General features: G+C 43.2%; 2 protein-coding genes and 1 long non-coding RNA gene across 4 annotated transcripts; 2 read left to right on the forward strand and 1 right to left on the reverse strand.

The window, feature by feature from the left end:
- Nucleotides 1-132: 132 nt before the first annotated feature.
- LOC147045403 (putative E3 ubiquitin-protein ligase UBR7) lies at nucleotides 133-3,498 on the forward strand. Its single transcript, XM_085931877.1, has 11 exons — nucleotides 133-343; nucleotides 482-615; nucleotides 758-818; nucleotides 1,041-1,136; nucleotides 1,207-1,260; nucleotides 1,377-1,473; nucleotides 1,545-1,663; nucleotides 2,170-2,343; nucleotides 2,582-2,738; nucleotides 2,821-2,882; nucleotides 3,131-3,498. The coding sequence occupies exons 1-11, from the start codon at nucleotides 224-226 to the stop codon at nucleotides 3,212-3,214; spliced, it is 1,158 nt and encodes a 385-aa protein (XP_085788003.1). The 5' UTR covers nucleotides 133-223; the 3' UTR covers nucleotides 3,215-3,498.
- Nucleotides 3,267-19,938, reverse strand: btbd7 (BTB (POZ) domain containing 7). Its single transcript, XM_085931876.1, has 11 exons — nucleotides 19,575-19,938; nucleotides 14,486-14,727; nucleotides 11,919-13,055; nucleotides 8,750-8,958; nucleotides 8,389-8,464; nucleotides 7,945-8,105; nucleotides 7,718-7,861; nucleotides 7,299-7,488; nucleotides 6,934-7,112; nucleotides 6,449-6,853; nucleotides 3,267-6,306 (listed from the first exon to the last, which is right to left on the reverse strand). Exons 2-11 carry the CDS (start codon nucleotides 14,565-14,567, stop codon nucleotides 5,554-5,556), a joined length of 3,336 nt encoding a protein of 1,111 aa, XP_085788002.1. The 5' UTR covers nucleotides 14,568-14,727; nucleotides 19,575-19,938; the 3' UTR covers nucleotides 3,267-5,553.
- Nucleotides 19,287-21,841, forward strand: LOC147045405 (uncharacterized). Of its 2 annotated transcripts, XR_015068330.1 has the most exons (3): nucleotides 19,287-19,476; nucleotides 21,120-21,218; nucleotides 21,634-21,841. It is a non-coding gene; the product is annotated as an uncharacterized LOC147045405 (long non-coding RNA). The 2 variants fall into 2 exon arrangements; XR_015068329.1 differs by lacking the exon at nucleotides 19,287-19,476 and having other exon boundaries at nucleotides 20,930-21,218.
- Nucleotides 21,842-22,112: the final 271 nt, after the last annotated feature.

Genomic DNA, 22,112 nt, shown 5'->3' on the forward strand with positions numbered 1-22,112 from the left:
AAATATACAGAAACAATAGACCAAAAATATTTAGTTTAAACTCTTTCAGGCTAAACTAATTAGAATATGCTGAAATAAATCCAACCAAATAAACACATACAATGACGTCTCTTCCGCCGCGTGGTTTAGGCTTCAAACTCCCGCCCGGAACTGCAACATTGTTTTGCGCCAACTCCAGCTCCTTGACCGAATACACTCGTTTTCTTCTCAGCATTTTGACATCATGGCAGCGACAAAGGCAGTGGACTCCCAACTTGACGATTCCATTGAAAGTGAAGAGGACCTGGAGCATGCTTTGTGCGTACTGGCAGGAAGTGACTCCGAAAACTGCTCTTACTCACGTGTAAGAAACGCGCCTTTTGTCTTCCACCCATGCAAAAGAATGTTGTGCGCACGTAAAATACACTTCTTGAACTTCTTTTCATATTTGTATGATGTTCTATTTTGTTTTAAGCTATATTTATATGCGGTTTTCTCACAGGGCTATGTGAAAAGACAGGCTGTGTTTGCATGTAACACTTGCACACCAGATGCATCGCAGCCTGCTGGCATCTGCCTGGCTTGTGCCAACAAATGCCACGATGGACATGACATCTTTGAACTGTATACCAAAAGGTATGGTATTGAGGTGAACTATCTTGTGCGAACAAATAGTATAGAGAATCTTTGAATGTACTCAAATGTGTTGAGTAAGTCGCGTTGTATTCCCCGACCGTAAATAAATTTTTAAGTTTCTCTCCCTGCTTTTTTGCGACAGAAATTTTCGCTGTGATTGTGGAAACAGCAAGTTTGGAGATTTCCAGTGTAAACTTACTCCGGTAAGAATTTTCTTTCATTTTCAAACAGGTTCACAAAATTAAGTATGCTTGCTTAATTACATGGGATTCAATACAAGTACTGTATAATTCAATACAATTTGATCAGGCCTGTCATGCAAATGTATTAATTTGAAATATAGCCAAGTGCATAATGGCCAATGAGTGTTGGGGAGTCCAAATATTTTTGGGTATTTTGCTTATTGTGATCATTTACTCTGATAGGCCAAAGATGAGGTAAACCCCAAAAACCTGTACAATCACAACTTCTTCGGACGCTACTGCTCCTGCGACCGACCTTTTCCAGACAAGGAGGACAAGGTATCCCATTTGTGCACCGGCATTTGGTTGCTTTGAATGTATTTACTATGTTGAAGTCATTTCTCCACAGGTCAACGATGAGATGATTCAGTGTGTCATCTGTGAGGACTGGTTTCATACCAGGGTGTGTATTACTTATTCTTGACAAATGCAAAAAAATGCACTTAGAATAAAATATAAATAGCTCTGTTAAGAAAAAAATACACTTCACTAAATATGAAAAGTTTTGATTCCATTTAGCATTTGCGGTGCGAAGTGGAGGAGCTGGATGAGATGGTGTGCGAGGACTGCATGAACAAAGCTCCTTTCTTGTGGACGTATGCTGCTCACCTTTCAGGTAATTCGCCTTCATAGATAACAGCAACAAACCAAAAAAACAACTTTTTTATACATTTGTCTCATTCTCAGTTTCACCCAAGCTAAAGGAGCAGAAAGATGAGCCCGTAGAGGAAGCAAAAAAGAAAGAGGACATTTTGCAATCGAGTGAAATTAGCCATGAAGAACCTTCCACCAGTCTTGAGCAGAAGGTGGGGCCACTTTTATTTGAACAAACATCATTTTAGCTAACCTTTTATGAATCTAATACAGTTGGCCTCTTGTTTATGATCGTCCCAAGGTTTCAATTTTATATTAATATGAATCTTTGTCATGTTAGAGCAATACAGTACATGTCCATAAACATAATGTACACTACTTTTTATACTTGGCAAGCATATACTGTACTTGCAGTTACACTATATATATATATATATATATATTCTCGTGTGATGTGGAAGCCTTTGAAAGGCACGATGGTGTCGTGCGGAAACGGCGCAGATGTTTTGTCTATTGTGGGCTCCAGCTTTGCCACTTGATGGTGCAGAAGAGCAACGTGACAGGCTTCCTTTTGGGTAATTAGAAGAGACATGACCCACAAGGCCCCTCTGTCTGTGTCTCTGCAGACAGCTTTGGCTGCGCTTCACAAGGCCAGCTTTACTGTAAACCGCTCATTTTCACCGCCTGATCATTTCGGATGTTTTATGTCTCATATTAGGGAACGCCAACCAGGAGCTTTCCTCGCAAGCGGAGCCACGGGGACATGACAGACTGTCCCGGGGCTTGCAAACTGAAGCATTTCCAGTCCCTGCATGTGTCACGGCCTCAACAGGGTGCGGTGTTCTGGCCATCGACGTGGCGCTCTTTGCTGTGCACCTGTACAAGCTGCAAGGTGGGTCTCCAGGATCTGACTAGCCCAGGAGTGACCCACAATGTACATGATCAAGCAATAGTATAATATTTTGGCCCAAGTATTATTTATTATTATTCTATATATATTTATTTACAATTCACTATTGAATATTTCTTGGTTTTTATAATTCACTCAATTCATTGCCCACCCCTTGGACAAGCTTTTTTACTTGTTCTTATTAAAATTGTTAATTTTCTCATGTATAATGCTTTTGTAGAGGGCTTACGTAGCCGCACAGGTCCACTTCCTCATGGACCTGTCCGACTCACTTACGGCCTACGAGAGAAGAGGCCTGGACGAGCCGTTTGGAAAGCATCCGCTGATGGCTCTGACCAGTTCAATGGACAGAGTCCAGCAGCTGGAGTTCATTTACGGTGAGAATTAGTGTGCAGTTTTTTTTCCTGTGGCTACACTGATATTTGTGTGCTCCTATTAATCTTACTTCCTTTCTTATAGGTTGTAACGAGATGGCTACTGCAGTAACTGGATTACTGAACAAATGTGCAGATGAAAATAAGGTGAGGAACTCATTTGTATGAATGCCCAAGCACATCCATCTGGACTTTTTTTTTTTTTTTTGCATTGGAAAGCTATATGTATTTAGTTATGAAACAAAAAAAAGGCTAGGTCTGTTGAAATGTAAATTGAATTAATCCAAATATATATATTTTGAATAATTATTTTAGTTTAACAACTGGATTTGACTCCTGTTATGCTGTGACAGTCTCCTGTTGTTGTCTGCTGATCCAGTCATTGTCTCGCTCAGGAAGTCACTGCGGAAGCTGTATATGAGCTTTTCCAGGAGCTTCAGGCTAAAAAGCAGCGTAAGGTCAACACGGGCTACCAGTGACTGAAGTGCTGCAGTCTTGTGGTGCTTTCTCCATAAAAAGTTTCCCTTTGTTAAAGAAGAAGAAGAAAAAAAAAGTGCAATGTTGGAAGCACACTTGTTTCTGTTCAAGATGCCTCAGATTTGAAGCTAGTTTCTAATGAATGCATGTATGTTTGTTTTTGATGTTTTGTTTCTACACTGGGAATACTTGGAAAAAGTCTGTTAAAGACATGCTGCTGTTTATTACGAAATTTGTCCTTTAGGCAATTTAATAAAGTTGAATAATTTTTTTCTAAATGGCAAAACATGACTAGTTTATTTCATAATATCAAACCAGTTTATTTTTGAGGACCACTGTTGCGCACCTTTTGAGGCGCCAATAGAAAAATAGATTCAGTGAAACTAAATGCAATCAGTCTACAAACATTAATTTCGAAGATGCCAGACAAGTACGACGTACCTGTGAGGATCCAAACACAATATTTCATATATTCAACTAAAAACAAAAAAAAAAGTGCTAAATAACATCTATATACACGGGGGAAAAAAGGAGCTACAACTATCCGATGCAGGCTGGTAAGCTGGTAGAAAAGAGCTTGCATAGACATCAAGGTCTACAATAAAAACCCAGCTGCAGGCAGGGAAGGCACTGACCTCGCTACAGCAAAGAGTAAAACAACCACGGAACATCCTCTTGGAAAAGTCAACAACTACGCAAAAAATGAACATGAGGAATCTTAAGTTTAGTGTTTCCCCCCTGCTGACACAAAGCAAGCTGGGAAAATTAGTTCTGCGTTTGCAATCTGATTTTCTTGAGGGGGGGGGGGGGGGGATATGACAATTCACACAACCTACAATAGTGAGCAAATTGCCCCAAATGCAGAACATTTACAAAAGGAAATCTTTTTTTCGAGACACAATCTTTACAGCACATTCGCAGCGAGTTTCATGACAGGACAAAAGTACACAACGACCACTTCAATGCAATAGAAACCATAAACAAACAAGTGGTGCTTGATTGGTTATGTACAATTTTTTTCCATTGGAGCGCACTGGAGGCCAGCAACATTTCTTCATGCGATTCCTTTTTTTTTTTTTTTTCCTTCCCCCATTAAAAAAAAAAAAAAAAAAGACTCATGCTGGCATGTGCGCTTCAGTCGTGGACTTGCATGGTTCTGGAGCTACAAACGCTGACTGCGCGAGGCCGGATGGTTGTCAGTCCATAGTGAGAACAGTCAATTAGTTCAGTGATTCCCAACCACATATCCAAGTTCATCCAATTTAACTTATTTCCTCCCAAAAATATTTTCATCTACTGACAGGTAAGAACAATGAAATGTTCTTCCTGCTGTTGGAAGAAAACTGATCTGATGGAAAATACATACCTTCCCTTAATAACGGTTGGGAAACACTTCATCGTGAATTAACACGTGGCTTGACATAGAATGACATCATTGAGAACTGACTTTGAAGGTAGCTGAAATGGAATCTTCAGAGGATTGGTTAAGGCTTCAAGATTTGATGAGTTGATGCTATTAGATTAAGAGGAAGGAGCGGAAGCACACAGCCTGCTGTGCTCCTTCTGATATGTTCAGAGAGACCAGGCTGGAAATGTGCGAGTACAGTACTGAGATTGTCACCACACCTTTTGGTGTGTGTGTGTGTGTGTGTTTACCAGTAAGAAGACACGCCTGCTACAGTTTTAGGTTTCTTACATCTGAGGTTCATGCTATCGGGACTCCTGGGCTGCTTCACGTGAATGGTTGTCTATATGTGCCCTAGTGGCCACATTTAGTCAGTGGTAGGTATAGAAATATGGTCAGATCCTAAATAATACACTTCTAAGACAGTGTGAAGCGTGTTCGATTAGAAACGAAATTGGTTTGGACGTGGCAGTTCTAAGGAGCGCGAAAAGACCAGCTCTGCTCAGCACGGTGGAAACTAGCTGCATGGGATGCTACAGAAAACCAAAACAAGCCAGTTTTGATCACAATGCTCTCCTACAACCAGACTGTGTTGCTTATTGTTAACCTGTCGGGCCATGTGACTCATCGACACAAAGGGGCGTCTTTTGTCTGACCGCCACTTGACGAATGAGCTACGTTAATGTTCCGACTCAAGCGACAAATCAGCACACACGGATGGATCCAGGGTGACCTCCAGATGCATATTTTGGCCTTGGACTCTGTGTGATGATGAATGGAGTCAAGTGGCAGAGAGTTCGGACAAAAAAAGGACATCCTATAAATAAAAAGCAATTGCCTTTCCACGTGCTTTTGTTGAACACGTGTATTTAGTGCTTGACCGTTCGATACGATGGGCTGTCAGTCATTCCCTTTTTCTGAATTCAATTACTGGGGTTAAAGTGCAGATTTTTTGTACGGGTAGTCAGGTTTGCTGGGTGACCTGCGGTCTCTGGCCATGTCCTCGCTGACACTGTTTCTGTGAGGTTGTGATGACTCCCCGACAACAACCATTTCCTCCGGAGCATCTCGAGGTCCGGCCATTCTGTCCTCGTAACCGTCCATGTTTCCGCTGTGCGAGCGCAGGTGGCCCAAGCCGTGAGTCAGATCCGTCTCGTTTGAGCGGGCCCTCGCCGCGTGGCCCATCCTGGGCTGCGGCCCCGAGGGGCTGACGGCGTCGTGCCTCTGCGGGTTCATACCGAGGACATCCAGCCGTAGTGGGTCTGGGCCAGTCCGTCCCTGTGCGTGGCCCTGGGACTGAGCGTCGGTGATGTAAACGGGTGTAAAGGGTCCCGAGGGGGCGCAGCTGTGGCTATAGAGGTCCGGTCCCGCAAACGTGGACAGAGTGTGCACGGGGGCCGGAGATGAAGCTCGACGGGAGAAGTCGTACAGGTCGGGAAACTCGGCTTGCATCTCCAGCTTGGGATCGGGGGCGTGTCGCTTGCAGGAGTGCCCGTGCCCGGGGCCGTGGTTGTGGCCGTGGCGGACGGAAGGACAGGGGCCGTGGGGCAGATGAAGCCCCGGGTGGCCCACGGGGCTGTGAGGACTTTCCCGATCCATTTCTGCTATGTGCTGCTCCCTCAACGACATGACCGAGACGCCTAAAGCGATGTCGGGCATGAACTCCCTCCTAACGGGCTCCATGCCCATCTGAAACAGAAGAGGAACGTTTGTGATGATGTTTTTCAAAAGTGATCCAAACAATGAACGGGCAAAATTTGTAATCGAGTAGAAAGGGCCGAGCTAAGAAATATGTCACCTGTTCTTTCGAGACAGAACAGACACAACTTACCGCTTGCTGTTCGGATAGCAAGGCTCGGCCCATAGCTTGCGTTTTGGTGCAGTCTGGGGGCTGGGGTCTGGGCACGGAGGAGAAGTCCGAGCCGCCATGCTTGGCCGCCGCATGGCGCTGGCTAAGGGTGCGGTTGCAGGGGTAGGAGAAGGAACGGGTAGGGGTCGGCAAGGGAATGCGGGGTCGCCAGGCGCCTTTGAGTTGAGCGTGGCTGGGTGTAGCAGGGGGGTGGTACGGGGGAGGCGGGGGAGGTAGCGGCAAGTGGAAAGCCGCCACGCCTTCCAGCTCTGAGAACATGCTATCCATGGCTGGGCTGCTGTTTACGCGACATCGACCCACCTGGCGCAGAGCCAGAATCGGACTCTCGTCTCCGAATCGCTCGTCGGGAAAGAACTTGTACGGGTTCTGAAAAGATAAAAATTTGGTGAATTTTTTTTTTTTTGTCATCTGCTAAAATGTCTGCAATTTCTTCCCCTTTCACTAACCTGTAGAAGTTCGGTGGCTCCGTCAGCTAAACCGAACTCCCGGAGGACTCGCAATTGCAGCTCGTAACTGACGGTGGCGCCCTCGCCGCAGTTGAGGGCGTAGGCTCTCTGCACTTGCTCTGTGTGTCTGAGTTCCTGGAGCCTCCGGATCATTTCCTTCACTACCGAGAGCTGCGGCACTGCAAGACGGACATCCGAATTTAAAATTCTTGCAACTTATTGTGTTCAAATTTGCAATGACTTTAAAACGTGTTCCAATTAGTTATAAAAGTGTAGCAAGTGAAACGATTCATATATATATATTTTTTTTTATTCAGTGTACCTATTCCAAATGGGTCTGCAAATTTCTCCTAAAAACAACTTACCTGGGATTTCATTGGCAACCACTGACGGAGCAGCGGCCGAGTTAACGGTCATCTGCTGATGGTTAACCATGTGACAGCACTGCGGCACGGCGTTGTTGACCATGTAGAGGGTGTCTGGGACGTTGGACATGCGTACGAGTCGTAACCGCACCAGATCAGTCTGCTCCACCATCATTTCATCAAGCACCGACTGAGGAGGAAAAAGGCAAATGGAAACTCGGAATTGCAGAGTGCCGACGTTTGACACTTGAAGGACACGCTCGTAAGCAATCTTGGCATGTTCGTAAATAGACCTGGCTACAGTTCATTAGGCAAATATGAAAAACTGCTAGAGAATCGAATTCCTGAGTGAGCATCGCAAACAAGGGCTTCTTTCAGTGTGCCATCATCTGACAACCCAATCAATCAAGTGTCTTTACCTTTGCCTCTTCCACGTAAGGAGAGAAGAGGCGAGGGCGCACGTAGATGCCGGCGTTCTTCTGCCTCAACCAAGCATTGGCTTTCCCTCCCTCGGCCGTGGGCAACATGTCTGACGGAGGCGTGCTTATCAAACCTCTTTTGAGCTGTGGAGGAGAACAGGCCATAAGTCCAACCATAATGCAGCCACGCAGAAACCGGCTCGAAAAGACAGGATGGGAACACTAACCGCGTCGGAGAGTACATCGCTGTGCGGGGGCAAAATGTGCTCGGTTCGGATGAAGGGCAGTAGAGGGGAAAGGATGTCCTTAAGCTCCTCCACGTCCAGGTCTCTCCTTTTCACTCCGCGTTTGTTGACGCTGTGGGCTGTGCCGCTCAACAGATTGGGCTCTGGACAAATATGAACACGGACAGCCACGTTTAGTACACAAGTCGTTTATATCGCATCAAATTAATTGCGATGACTACCGCAGGTTAAAATTGGAGTTTCCTTTTGCTTTCGAAGATCATCATTTACAAGTCAGCTTGAGGTGACATATGGAGAACATTTTGAAATTTGGCCAGTGTTTGAATATGCATTTAAATATAAATTGAAAGCTATAGTAAGTGTGAAATATTCTCCGAATGATTGGGGGCTGTGTTGGGAGGATAATTACAGAGTGTATTATCTTACCCCTGTCTGCCATCCTCTTAATAAGCTGCTGCTCACCCCACTTAACAACATACTTGAGAATGTCCTGCTCACTGGCCTGCAAATGAGATGAAGAGGGGGGGAGAGGAGGGTGCAGGGAGACAACATAATTATCAGGACAAGGAGGTCATATATTGTCAGGAGGAGGGGGGGAGAACAGCTGCTAAATGAGGATGAGGTGACAGTGCAACATGTTTGGACAGTGTTCCAGCAAGATGCAAGCCATCTTGGCTAGTGTAGTTGGATTACAACATTTCACCTCAACTGTTTTGCCAGAGGCCAGAAGCTGGTTTTATTTGACAAATGCCGCACTAACTGCTGTATTTTAGCTCTGTTAGCTCACCTGTAGGTAGTCGGACTGGATCGCGTTGAGAAAGTGCTCCTTGCCGAGCTCATAGAGAACATCTGAAGTGACGACCTGATTGAACTCCTCGCAGAGGAAGTGCATGGCCTGCCTGTGCACCCATTTGGAGCCGTACGGTTGCGAGCTCCACTTGAGGATGGGTACCAGTGAGTCCAGAGACAAGCTTTCCACAATAATGTCTTCGCAGCCTGACAAATGTGAGAAGAAAGCCGGTGAGACAAGTTTGATGTCATGGAGTTTTTGATTGGAGAAGATTTTCAGGTAAAACAAGGTACACGTCAGGATTTTCCCCCGTCACGTTCACACGTTCAATTGACCGTCACATCCTCCTTGCTGTTTCTTAAATCAGAGCGCATACCAGAACAGCAGGTAGTGGTTTAACTCGGCAACACACCGACCCACAAAAATGCCTCAAGAGGTTGATGTGGGGGGGTTTTTTTTTTTTTGGCCTGCTCTTAAAACACAATGAATACACTCGGGCGCCTGAGTAAATGTGACACGGCCAAATTATTTGAGGCAAAATATGTCGTTTTGAAATGTAAGCAAATCAGAGGTCTACCACTTTCAAGAAAAAAACAACAACCTATGCTTGACTTTGGAAGTGGTCCTGTATTTTCTTCCTTTTAGTTCCAATACTTTTGTCCATATGGTTTAAAATGTATTTCTAAATGAACGCGGTTCTTACAAAGAATGGATAAGCTGTAGCGCATTTTCAGTTTTATCAGCAAGTTACAGAAACAGCTGAAAGAAGAGAGGAGGGGGAAAAAAAAAACAGAAAAGTTTGGAAAAGCGAAACAAAAAGCAATGGCACTTTGCCTTTTAGCCGTCTATAAACTAAATGTCTAGTTTCCCCGCCAGCTGCGTCTTTGACTATCTTCTCTGCCGTCTGTCTTCTTCAGTCTTCTGTGTGCATCCTTGGCCACACATGCGCAAATGCAAACAGCTTAGCTTCACGTCTGCCCATTAAAATTCACAGCAGCTCTCCATCTAAAGAGAGTGTGCTTTTATTAGAACTTGAAAATTAAAATTCACACTTATAGCCAATATGAACTCTCCGTAGTTGGTAACCTCTCACGCTATTCCACTGACTGAATCTTTGTTATTATGCGGCACTTCATGTTAATGGAGCACACAACCGCTAAAAAACATTTAAAATGGAGGCTGCACTTGATGGCTTGTAAACAACCCCGTGAATGTGAATCACACGCGAGTAATACTCGAGCAAAGGCGATTTGAGCGAACCAGGCAGCGACCGCGAGCAAGAGGCGGGATGGTCGGTGAGGGCCAACGAAAGGAAAGAACAAAACCACATCAGGCCTCTCAGCAGGGCACTTGAAAAATTAATAAGGCTTTTAATACTGCAATACTGAAATAATAAAGGGATACATGTCTGGAGGATAAATAATGACGGATGATGGCGCTCAGCTGCTGCAGAAACACCTCCGTGCCGGTAACGCTAACAGACAGCGGGCGGAATGGGATGGCGACGACAGCGTGACAGATGAGAGGATATTCTCCTCGTCTGCCTCCTGAAATAAATCTCCCTGCTGCCTCCTGAAGAGACCCAGTGTCCCCTTGAAACCTCCAACTGCTTCAGTCTGGTCTAAGAGCCAACATTTTATTTTGTGTGAACTGGCCGGCCTGACATCTGTCATTATGTCATCTTCTGGCCGAGTTTAAAAAAAAAAAAAAAAAAGGCTACATCAGCATATTTTCACTAACACTCACACAACTGCCCTATATCAAATTATTTAAATATGACTACATAAATAAAAATGGCATGTGTGTAGGAAAAGACAGCACTGTTTAAAATGACTGACTCTACTTTTCCTGTCCGTCATCATCGCAACAAGACTAGTGTGAAAGATTTTTTTTTTTTTTTGGGAAAAGTATTCCTTCTATGCATGCTTGTCGTATTTCTCGAAATCAGGTTGGCACCAACGGTGGCACTAAACTTCCATTGTGGGAATTAAATGCCACTAGTAGTAATTCTTGGCTTTTTATTTTCTCTTGATAGCTTGCTCATAGCCCAATGGACCTAGTCCAATCTGGGCTGTCACTCAACAATGTAGTCATCATTTTGACATTGACTCCAAAGACAGCAGCTATGGAGAAAGTTGGAGTGTAATGGAGAAAGTCAGAATCACACTCTTGCCATGTCAGCTGCTGCCATTTATTTTCGAGTCAAACCACAGACAAAAGTCTTTAAAATGACACCTTAGAGTGTTCGGGGGGCTGTTGCGAAAGACGTGTTAAAAACGGGATTTCAAAATGGGAATAACAGGAAGCTGCAAAGCAGACAAGGAAGGCGACTTGGACAGGATGACATCGGGGCGAACCTCAACTATCTTGCCACATTCCTCACTGAGGTTTCATGGGAACTGATTAGTGCTGCACAGCTCAGTGGGAGAGGGAGGCGAGATAAAAATACCCTCCGAATTGGGGGGGGGGGGGCTGTGTCGGATGGCACCATTTGCTTGCTCGCTGGCAAAGCTGTCAGACAGACAGCGACAGTACATCTCCAGGGTACGAGATGGTGTGTGATCAGCTGACTGCCTTTGTTTACATCAGACCGCCCGACGCCGGTAGTCGACAGATTTTTGTCTATGTATCGGCGCTAACTGTGCTTTTTCAATATTTGTCTCAAGCATAAATGAGCTTGTGGAGGCCATTATGTAAGAAGTTCAACTGTCTTCACAGCTTTGACTTGAAAAAAGACGCATTGGGCAAGATAAAATAGAGCAATAGTATTGCGATAGTAATTTACACCAAAATAGGAGTTAAACTAAGATAATAAATACAGTACATTGGCTAAGGGGTACCAGAATCACTTCTATTCATTCTGTTCCAAGCTGCTGCAAATTTTAACACCTCTGACCTGTGACGGGAAACTGTAGAGCAGTCTGGGCAGCAGAAGTCATACTTGGAATATTTTAACATGTGATTAATCTGCCTTGAAGGTTGGGATATTAATATTAAGCCTTCAATGCATGCCCGTTTGAGACACAAAGGTTTTAACAAAACTGTCTAGGACGAAATACAGCATGCATACAAAATGAAAATATTTGTGAGTGGTTTATGACATATTGTCATGAGAATGCATTATTTATTTGGACGCATGTGCGCTGTTAATGGGATCATAACTTACCCTGTGCCAGCATACTGAACTCCAGGAATAAAGCAATATGGTAGAGCTCCATTGCCTCTTCTGTGCGTGTGCTGGCCCCCCGACCCCCTGACACCAAGGCTTGGACCTCCCCGAGGCTGCCGGTCGAGGGGCTACCACGCAGAACCAGTCCAAGCTCCACCGCATCCGTGTACATGCAGTGGAGAATCACCTGCACATATTTGCGCGGGATGATGGACTCGTCCAGCACAATTCGGGTCGGAGTCTGGAGCGTACGCTCCGTCATTTCCTCCCCTGTACGAATGCGCCTCTGCAAAAGGTTTCGAAAGAAAGGTGAGCGTGCAGAGAGGATAGCCTTGTGAGCTCGAAGGTCTTCATCTGGGGTGCCTGGTCCTCCGCCGCCTCCCGAGACAGCGGCCGGCGCTCCGGCGCCTCGCTCGTTGAAACTCTCGACCATTTCAAAGTCCGAAGAGAAACTCAACAGGGCATCGAAGTAGCACATGTAGTCAAACAAGCCCTTCATATCTGCTTCCAGAGAGTTGGGCGTGCCAAACTCCTCACTGAGCTGCACCAGCACGTCCACATTTTGTAGCCTGGAATCCTCGGCGCTGCTTACTCCAAACTCCCCTGTGTACAAGTAATGCAGCAGCGCGGAGAACATGGGCACATCGATGCCCGCTGTCTCAATGTCCATGTGGACCTCCGCTCCGTAGCCGGGGGATGAGGAGAGCAGAGTCTTGAAGAAGGGGCAGCGAGCGGCCAGGATGGCCCGATGAGCTGGGAAGCAAGTCCCTTGGAAGATGAGGTCCACGTCAGTGCAGTACTTATGCTGGTAAAGGGCAGCCAGATCCCGAGGCAAGCTAGGAGCCTCGGCTCGTGCCAGGCTGGCCTGGAAGCTCAGCTCCTTGAGGGCCGCCGTACCCTCGTATTCTTCCACCAAGGCATTAGTGTCTCGGACGTCCCACCCGGACAGCAGCTCGCGCATCTGCCGGGCGTGATCCGCCGAGCGACTGGATTTTCTTCGTTTGATGAAACGCCGTTTAAGGGTGGCCAGGCCAAGGCTTTTCTTCTTCCTGTCGGCGGGTCGCTCGTGGCCATGTTCCAGGCTGTAAAGCTTAGACTCCCAAGCATATCCCTGCTGTGAATAGGATGAGGTCCCTAGCAAAGCAGAAATAGATTGCGTTCAATGTTAAAGAAAAATCGGACATGCTGTATTGTGGTTCAACAATTATTTGAAAAAAATCATATCAAACAATTGGTTTTAAAATGTATTCTCTTTTTTTTTTATATATAATTTAAATCACTGCAACGTTTTTCTTTCATTAACATATGGGTAGCACATTTAGGTCCAAACTGTTATTTGCAGAAAACATTAGCAAGTAACCTTTCACCTCTGTGTTCACCTCTACCATTATCAGCCCATTTGAGCACTTGTGGCTTCATAATTCAAACTATTGACAGTTTTCTTTGGCATGAGGGGGACTCATATGGCTGAGAAAGAAACTCTGCCAAATCAAGCAGTATGACCCCAATCGTAATAATTGCAATGCAGTGTATCATCTGTAAGCCAGACAAGCTTAAGTGAGCGACTCTATGGAGTACTAAACAGCGTTTCCTTACATGAACCTCAGCAGGATCGGGCCGAGGCCAAGAAATGCAGGCCTTAGGCAAAAGGGGATTTTAGCGTTGCGCAATTACCTATCCTCCAATGATAATGGGTTCCTCATAGATTCCTACCAAGGAGCTCAAACGCAATGTAAGACGCCCATCAAAAAGTCCCTCTAAATAGCAAACGTGATTACGTGGCACTTCAAAATGTAGAAAATATTTCAAAATCAAAAGGTTTTGATCGCGAGCAACAGTTTAGCGCACGATGGTACAGTTGGGAAACCCCGATGTGGGTGTTATTTCAACGACTGTGTAGAACACAGGTGTCAAACGTAAGGCCCGTGGGCCAAATCTGGTCCACCACATCATTTTATTTGGTCTGATTTTTCAACTTTCATGATGCTTGTTGAAATCACAAGTGGCAAAGGCAAAACATGTTTTTTTTTTTTTAAATGATCCATCCGTTTTGTGAACTGGAAGCAGAGGGGAAAATCAATCTATAAATTGCTCAATTCTGAGGAAAAAAAATATGGACAAATGAAAACCAAACAAAAACATCAACCCATCAATACTTTGTGTTGTATAACAGCTTGCAATCTGAGGCATGGATTTATCCTGTGACAAACATCAGTCTTGATTTATCTGGCTCCAAATTCCTGAGATTGCCGTCTTAGGAATCTTATTGAGTTGAACAACTACGGACTGCGAGGATCGTTCAGGAGCCTGATAACAGCTAGAGGTGGAAAAAATACGTGTGCAATACAATGGTCTTTGTCTCTTTGCGACTCAGGTTGCACGGGCGGGTTACGGTTGAAAGACGTCAGAGGCGATTCTGAATTATTTAAGACTGTGATAATGTTGCGAATATGTATTCGAAAAATAGTGATAGAAACACTTGTATGTTTTAACCAATAATGTTCCACTGGATATATGTACATTAGAATCATACTTTAGTGTAAATTGATGTCAATTTTATTTACCGATAAAGGTCTGCTGCGTCTGTGCATTGGCTCCTATGCGCGGGGAGCACGAGTGTGGGTAGCTGGATCCATTGGCACCCATCCTCACGTCTCTTCACTTGCTACGTGGGGGTCCCCCCTCTTGCTGAGTCATTCTGCTCAGGCGGCGGCGGCGCTCCCTTCAGTCCTCAGTCGTGTGTTCGCCACGGATCCTCTGAAGAGTTCTCAGAGCCTCTGGGCCCACCTGCCATGTCGAAAAACGTCTGGAGACAGAGGAGGAGGTAGAAGTGAGGGAGGGGCTTGTATCAAAGAAGATTGGGAAAAAAAAGTAGCAGTGTAAATACCCATGCAGTGATAGCCTAAAAATGAGGTGATATTTTGAAAAGATAAAGGGATGTGGTCGTTAATGTTTCGGAGCTTGATCAAAAAAGAGAAGTTAATATTATCTATGGCACCTTTTCAGTCGCAGTGATCTGTTAAAACACTAAAAATAGCGATTAGAAGCTTTTTAAAAAGGCGTGACGGGGCTTAGTGTGAGTGTTGCAATGAGTCAACGACAAATGAAACGCAGACGTTTGGTGGGTTTTCGGTTTGAAGCATAAAAATAACACAAAGGCGGTTTAAAAAAAAAAAAAAAAAAAAAAGGAAACATTTGCAACTTGTCAGTGATGCAATAAGCAAGTACCACAATTTAGTTCTGCATTTGTGGTCTCTTTTAGTTTGTGGAGCGGGAAAAAAAAAACAGGATTACCTCAAAACAAACATTTCCCTCAAAGCACATTAGCATATTTCTCAACTGTAGACATTCAAGTATGAACTAATAGGAATAGCTATTGTGGTTTATGTCTATTAAGGCTTTGCAGAAAAGTGCTATTGGATATTTTACAAGAAATACTGCAAACCTCAACTCTTAAGATATTTTATGAAGAAAGGGAGGAAAAGTCTTGGAGAATTATTTCAAGTAATCCTAAAGGGGGGGAGGGGGAATCAGCGTATCATTTACCTGGATGTAAAATAAAAATAAAAAATTCATCAATTATCACATCAACAGCTACATGTTTTGCTAACTGCTAACTATTGTCATGCTATTTTTACAACTCCGGCATTTGCATCATCTGCGACATTGCCCCAGTGTGCATCATTACAAACAGAATTACTGTCAACCGACACAGCAATTACTTATTCCTCAATGAAAAAAAAAAAAAAAAAAAAAGAGAACTGGATTGATAGATGTGTTTTATCTCAGCCTGCCATAGCGATTGATCACCCCGTCAGCGCCCGTGGAGCAGCGAGCCGCCCACCACGTCCTGAGCGTTCAACCGGGGAAGGTGCTCATTGCTTTCTTTTCTTTCTTCACGCTATTCAACATACAGTCAAAGTGGAAAAGGCTGCAGCCAAAACATTGCTCAATCCTTATTTCATTAGGCTGCTTGAAATATCTTCACAGGGAATTCATTTGGACAAAATTAGAAACTGAATTTGAATATGGGAGAGATAAGAGGAAGGCCGTGAGATACACATATTGTTGTTTACAAAAGGGAAATGGGGATTCTCAAAGGAGGATACAAAAACAAAGCAGAAATATATTCAACGTTGCCAGCTTTTTAACTTCCACCGGCGGGTGAAGCAAATTTAATTTGCACTGCATTGCAGGAGCAATGTTAAAGCACTGTCGAGCACAGTGAACGTTCTTCGCAAGGAGCTACTGGGCTCACACCATTAAACAAAAAGCCCCCACCTGACATGTTCTATTAAGCTAAGAATTAAGACACTTGCCCTGCGTTCAAGACTGAAACAGTGTTGTCGCTGTGCTGAGCCCCGAGTTGGAGCGAGACGGGGGCAGTGCCATAGTAGGAGCAGAAGGGTTGGGGGTGGGCAGTGCTGGACTCCACGTCCCTAATGAGAGGTGACAGCAGACACTCCCCCCCCCGGTCCACATCTCTTTACACACATGGACATATGCAACCTTTCAAGGCACTCACCTCGTTGCACTCCTCTTAATAGCTTTCAATAAAAATGAGCCAGTCTCCGACTGAGCAGTTCGATATAAAAATGCTCGCTACAAGGACACGATTGATGCATTATTTAAATGGAAGTCAAGTCACTTTATTCATTATTTATATGGATTTCCCCTACCAGGGCAAAGGGGTATGTCTTCTTACCTATCTGCAATTGCAAAAAAAAAATCGAAAAAAATTCTAAATGAATGAAAAATGAAAAAATAAATACAATAGACCCAGATTTTGCGTAGCCATACACATATTCCATCCTCGCTACGCTGAATAATATGGCTATTTTGACAAGCAGTTGACCACATTCATTAAACAACAGAATCTTTACAGGAAAGCCTAGCTCGGTTTAGTCTCCAAGGCAACCACCCGGTTTTTTGATGTAACTGGACCACAGCGCCAAACCACAGTACAGACACTATAGAACCAACAATTAGGGCAGGTAGCACAGAGTCCGAGGCGGATTTTGCCACGGGGGAAGACCTATTAAAGAATAACCAAAATCTGTATTATTTTTATTCAATTGTGAAAAGGTCTGCTTTTCCTGTGACATTTAGTTGGAACTTTGAATTGTCCCACCCATGACAAGCCGTATTAAAATAGAGACTAACAAAGCTTATTTTTTTCCACAGAGATTATAGACTGCTGGGATATCTGATACACCCTAAAAAGGATCATAATAAGCAATGCAGTAGTAAGCAGAAACCATAATTCTGTCACCGTGACCTTCACTATAGAAGAACTAAAGAAGATTGTCAAAGACATTTAAATGAAAACTACAGATTCTGCATCTCAGGGTTGCATTTGACAGTCTGACTGGCGAATGGGGTCATCTGAATGATGCCAGACGCCGTCATCATAAGAGCTACAGGAAACGGGAAGAATTAGAAGCCGCTAGAATAAACACGGCATGCGAGAGAAGCAAATACAATGTGTCCAGAGCGATGACTCATGGTGGGCAGTCTGTGGATTACACTGGGTCAAGCACCACTACACATTCGGATTTTGTCAGCTGATTTCCTTTCAGACTGTCGGCTGGAACTCATGATAGTCAGTCATTCTGTAGACTATTGTTTTGTGTTTGTCCTTAGTGTGTCACTGCTTCTTCTAAATGTGGACAAAAATCTGATTTGAATCGATTTAATGTGTGCCAATACAAGTGCACAGTCACTATGAGCCTCACTGTAACTAAATGCACCAATTGATGTCATTCAGTGAATAATTAAAAAAAAAAAAAAAACACGTGTGGGTAAATCTAACTGGGAGCGACAGCATAGGTTAAAGATAGTCTAAATATGTCAAATCAGAGGTGTGCCTATTATAAAATCAGGAAAAAAAAAATACCAACTGTAATTAACAAATTAAGGAAAAGGTTACTTGTAAAAATAAAATGCGGCCTACCACCCAGCGTCGGTGACCTTTGCAAACAAAGTACGAGACGAGGCTTACTCTAATGACCTGACAAAGTCTGCCAGTCAATGTCCAGCTGCCAAAACCTATGCGTGCATCTTTTAAGTGAATAGTCAATGCATCTTGTTCAGTCCTCGCTGCACAAGAAAAAAGATCAGTCGGGCTAAAGTCTGACTCGTTCAAAAGTTCCAGGGCAGGTACGTGCAAGCAAATACGAGCTTTTATGCCAGTCGTGCACTTGTGAGCATGTCATTCTAATAATGACATGTCATTATGTGGCCCTAAACCCATGACTCAAATGCTTAACCTGGTCAGGAGGAGAACTTCCATGTCGACTAGTGGATTTAAAAGCACCTTACCAACCTTCAACATTAACAATCCCTTCTTCATTCAGTACATACTGAATGTTGAGGAGTCAAAGGATTTATACAGTGTGAGTTCTCTGGGATCCACGCCACTTTACAGAGATGACAGCAACAGTCACACATTTAGCAGATGTTCACACCAACATGGAAATAATTATTCACTATGGTGTTGGAAAAAGGGTGTCAAATTTGTTTTCATCATAAGCCACACTGTAGTTATGGTAGCCATCAGGGGCTGGTTATAGCACAAATGTGTAATATTATACCAAAAATAACACTTCAATATGTATCTTGGTTTTTAGTTCACTGTTTGCTTCACAATGGGTACAGTTAAGGGAACAAAAAGCAAAACAAATCTCTCTTGTGTAAACAGGAACATATGTCAAAAATAGAATGAAAAAACACTTTTCTTTTTGGGAAAGTGCAACAAGACTTTTAAAAGAGTTAGCCGTAAACACAAATCTGTTTGAAGAAATATCTATTCATACAAAGATGCAAAAAAAAAAACTATGCCAGACCTGAAGTGGGGCTGTAATGCTGGTTGGTAAAAAAATTTATCAAATTTGGGCTCCCAAAATACTGGTTCCATGTGGCAAGGCAGAATTGAAGTGAAGGAAAACTTGTGTCAAGCTTTGACAGCCACCAAAATGGCATAGAGGGTCAGATCTGGCCCCAGGGCCTCAGGTTTGACATCCCTGCTTGAGCTGGATGCAAAGACACATGACTTAAAAGGCAAACGTGGAGAGTACACTGAAATGACACATTACGTGATCTGGCAATTGTAAACAAACCGAAGTAACACTATGACAAACCAATAAACTGTTATCTGCAGCAATCAAACCATCACACCATTTTTTGCAAGCAAAGCATCACATAAGCAGGATTCTCAAAGTACACATATGCGACGATAATGATCAACAAATTGATTACAAAAAGATGATAGTGATTTCTAGTCGGGTTTTAAATATAATGCAATGGTTTTGATTTGGCTTTGTTAGCTTAACGTCAACGCTGAGCTAGTATCGCTTCATGGGGGCGAGGAGGGGAGGAGGTGCTATGGCGCTTGAGCGGAATCTTCGCTTAAAAGTGCTTTAACGATAAAAGCGACTCAAGTCGGTAGCTGGCTTGAATTCAGAAGTATTGTTTGGAATCTAATCTAACGAAAGAGGGGACTCCTGTGGAGCACAGTCGTGTTATTAGTGGAAGATCTCGATCAGGAGGCTAAAAGGTAAGCTATGTACTTCGCTCCTCACAAACAGCGATTTGTTACCGCGATCGCGGTGCCATGTAACCGTTACAAGACAAATAACATGTTATTAAGGTTACCAGAGTGGGTGGTAGTCGTAGATGGTTGATATCTTTATCTTCGCTTTGCCTTTGACTAAAAAATGCTGCACTCCGACCCAAGTTGTCCCTGGCAGAGGGAGAGAAGGGAGAAAAAAAAAACTGCAGCTCAACACCTTCTTTTTCCAACTCAGCTCGTTACGCGCGACTCTACGTCAGCGTCCGCATTTGATCTCCAGTCAACACTCCGGTTCCACTTGCAACGACTTTCGGGTAAAGCACCGACGTTAGTCGCGGTTTAAAAAATATTCTTGGATCGTTTTGTTTTCAGTTTGGTTATTTGTTATTTCCTTCGTAGTAGCTCAAAGCCTTCTTGGGTGGTTGTTATGGCCCAGTGCTGCCCTTTTTTAAGTTCGTCGACAAAATTATATTCAGATTCCGGTTATGACTTTCAAATTAAAGTGGGAGTAACGCATTTCTTTTAAACTGGGGAAAAATATAGGCCTGTGATCAAAGTATTTTCAAGTATCTGGTATATATTACTTATTGCAAGAAATAACAGTAAAATCGGTGAAGGAAAGTTTACTCTTACATTGTCCACCTAACTCTTGTTTTGAAAATCCTCTTTCTCCCTTTATTTGGCATCACTCAACAACGTCGACTAATGACTGGCCAGAACGCAGTCAATGTTCTGCAGGTTGTGCAAAAAGACAGGAACGAGCGCCCTCTCGCGACTTCTTTTTGTAGTAATGGAATGAATTTTTACTTATTCTGGACAGTACTGCATACAATATATTGCCCATTTATAGCTGACATTAGAGGCCCTAAAATATAGTTAAAATACAATACAAATTTAATTTGCTTTCTTATAAGATTGAAATGAGCGACACTGAGAGATCATCGAACACTATCATTAAAGCATGTGTAGACGTTAAAGAATTATACGGATTATAAATACATTACAAAAATTATGTATTTTAGAAAACGACACGTTCATATAGACACGTCATGTATTTTATTGAATTGGTTGTAGTTCTTCTAATGTCCAGCTGAGGGAGACACAGGACACACAACACAGGCAAAAGCGTTATTGCTACAGTTTGAAATAATTCCTGAATTTTATACTTATAAAATACTATTGTTCTAGAATAACAACATAACAACACTGAAAATATATCAAAAACTTCTGCATTTTGCTTCTTGCAGAACGAGTCAGTCCAGCAGGCAGATGTTCTGTAAAATTATTCAAAATATTTCTCATAATAGACATTGACCATAACAATTTATCCCGATATCAATGTTTTTTTTTTTTCTGGTTCCATAGAGGTTTTGAAAATAACCATTTCATTTTATTTATTTACCCCTATCATGTTATCTTATGTCCCCATCTCATCCTGATGAGAAATTGGCCAGTATATTTATTTACACAAGGCTGTGGAATTGACTCCTCCCAGGATGAGGGTTGTGAATTGCATCAAAGTGTGTCTTCCCGCAATCTCACGGGAAGTGGGGGAAAATGTCAAAAGCAACACTTTGTCCCAAGTAGAGAAGAGTGACCTGAGCTGAAAGATGTTCTCCATTCTTAAGGCATGTTCACAAAGGGGCTCCAAAGTGATGAAAGGCTTCCAGCAGGATCACAGGTCAATCATCCAGCACAAGCCACCTAAAGACAAGATCGGGCCAGTGGTAGGACTCACACTATTATTACTTTTTAAACTTAAAAAATAAATGAATTAAGATGTCAGCCAATCAAAGTCAGTCCGTTACAGAGCACTTTATGGTCTGTGATGCAAGGAAGTCACGCAAAGTGTGCTTCCCAGCTCACTGGCAGCTCAAAGGAGATGTTTTATTTATTTATTATCCATAAGTCAGTTGAAAGTTAAGAGATCCTGATGGAAGTGAAACTGAGCAGCCGCTTGTTGATGCCACAATAAAAGGCTCGATCTGACCTCAGAGATGCCTGGTCCATGTCAGCAAGTGCGATGTGAAAAGTGAATGTGAAAATATAACTATGTGCACTAGTCTTGCCTTTTAAAGTGATCAGGTGTATATTGTCATCCTTCAAATATAATTCATGTTTTTTTTTAAATGGACTTTACAGCAATCTGTGTTGGCCATGTGTGTTTTTGCTGCGGCTCTGCTGGTCCCAGCTGGATGGATCTTGCACCATATCCCACACTACCGGCAAAAATCATCTGCACCATGACCGACTGTGGAGCTTCTTGCCGTTCGACCCAGAAAGATTTGGATGATAAAGTTTTGATGATTTTGTCCTTAAACACATAAAATAAAAAATAAAAATAAAACAATCAATGTGCATTTGAAGCTTTTGTTCTATTGTTGTTCTAAAAAAATGCTACAGTGTTGACTGATTGCAAATCAGTGTCTGTTTTTCTTCAGTCAATCTTGGGCAAAAAAAAAAGCATTTGTGTTTAGCATTTGTATTTTTCTGTATGAAATTCATATTTCTAATTTACAGCATCATGGTTAATCCCCAAAGAAACTGCTATGGGTATCAAATCTGAGGGTAGAGCAACTTGATATCAATATGTTTATGAATACAATTGCTGCATGCAGTGC

This window comes from Syngnathus leptorhynchus, chromosome 15 (genome assembly GCF_054491065.1).
Source record: "Syngnathus leptorhynchus isolate UIUO chromosome 15, UIUO_Slep, whole genome shotgun sequence".
NCBI classification, from domain to species: Eukaryota; Metazoa; Chordata; class Actinopteri; order Syngnathiformes; family Syngnathidae; genus Syngnathus; species Syngnathus leptorhynchus.

Bases quoted from the DNA above. Each gene is read 5' to 3' on its own strand.
- btbd7 (XM_085931876.1), bottom strand. From the start codon at position 14,567: ATGGGTGCCAATGGATCCAGCTACCCACACTCGTGCTCCCCGCGCATA. The intron at 13,056-14,485 runs GTAAATAAAATT...CTGCTTTGCTAG, and splicing joins GACGCAGCAGACCTTTATCG to GGACCTCATCCTATTCACAG. The intron at 8,959-11,918 runs GTAAGTTATGAT...CACATTTGTCAG, and splicing joins GTTCAGTATGCTGGCACAGG to GCTGCGAAGACATTATTGTG.
- LOC147045403 (XM_085931877.1), top strand. From the start codon at position 224: ATGGCAGCGACAAAGGCAGTGGACTCCCAACTTGACGATTCCATTGAA. The intron at 344-481 runs GTAAGAAACGCG...GTTTTCTCACAG, and splicing joins AAAACTGCTCTTACTCACGT to GGCTATGTGAAAAGACAGGC. The intron at 1,261-1,376 runs GTGTGTATTACT...GATTCCATTTAG, and splicing joins AGGACTGGTTTCATACCAGG to CATTTGCGGTGCGAAGTGGA.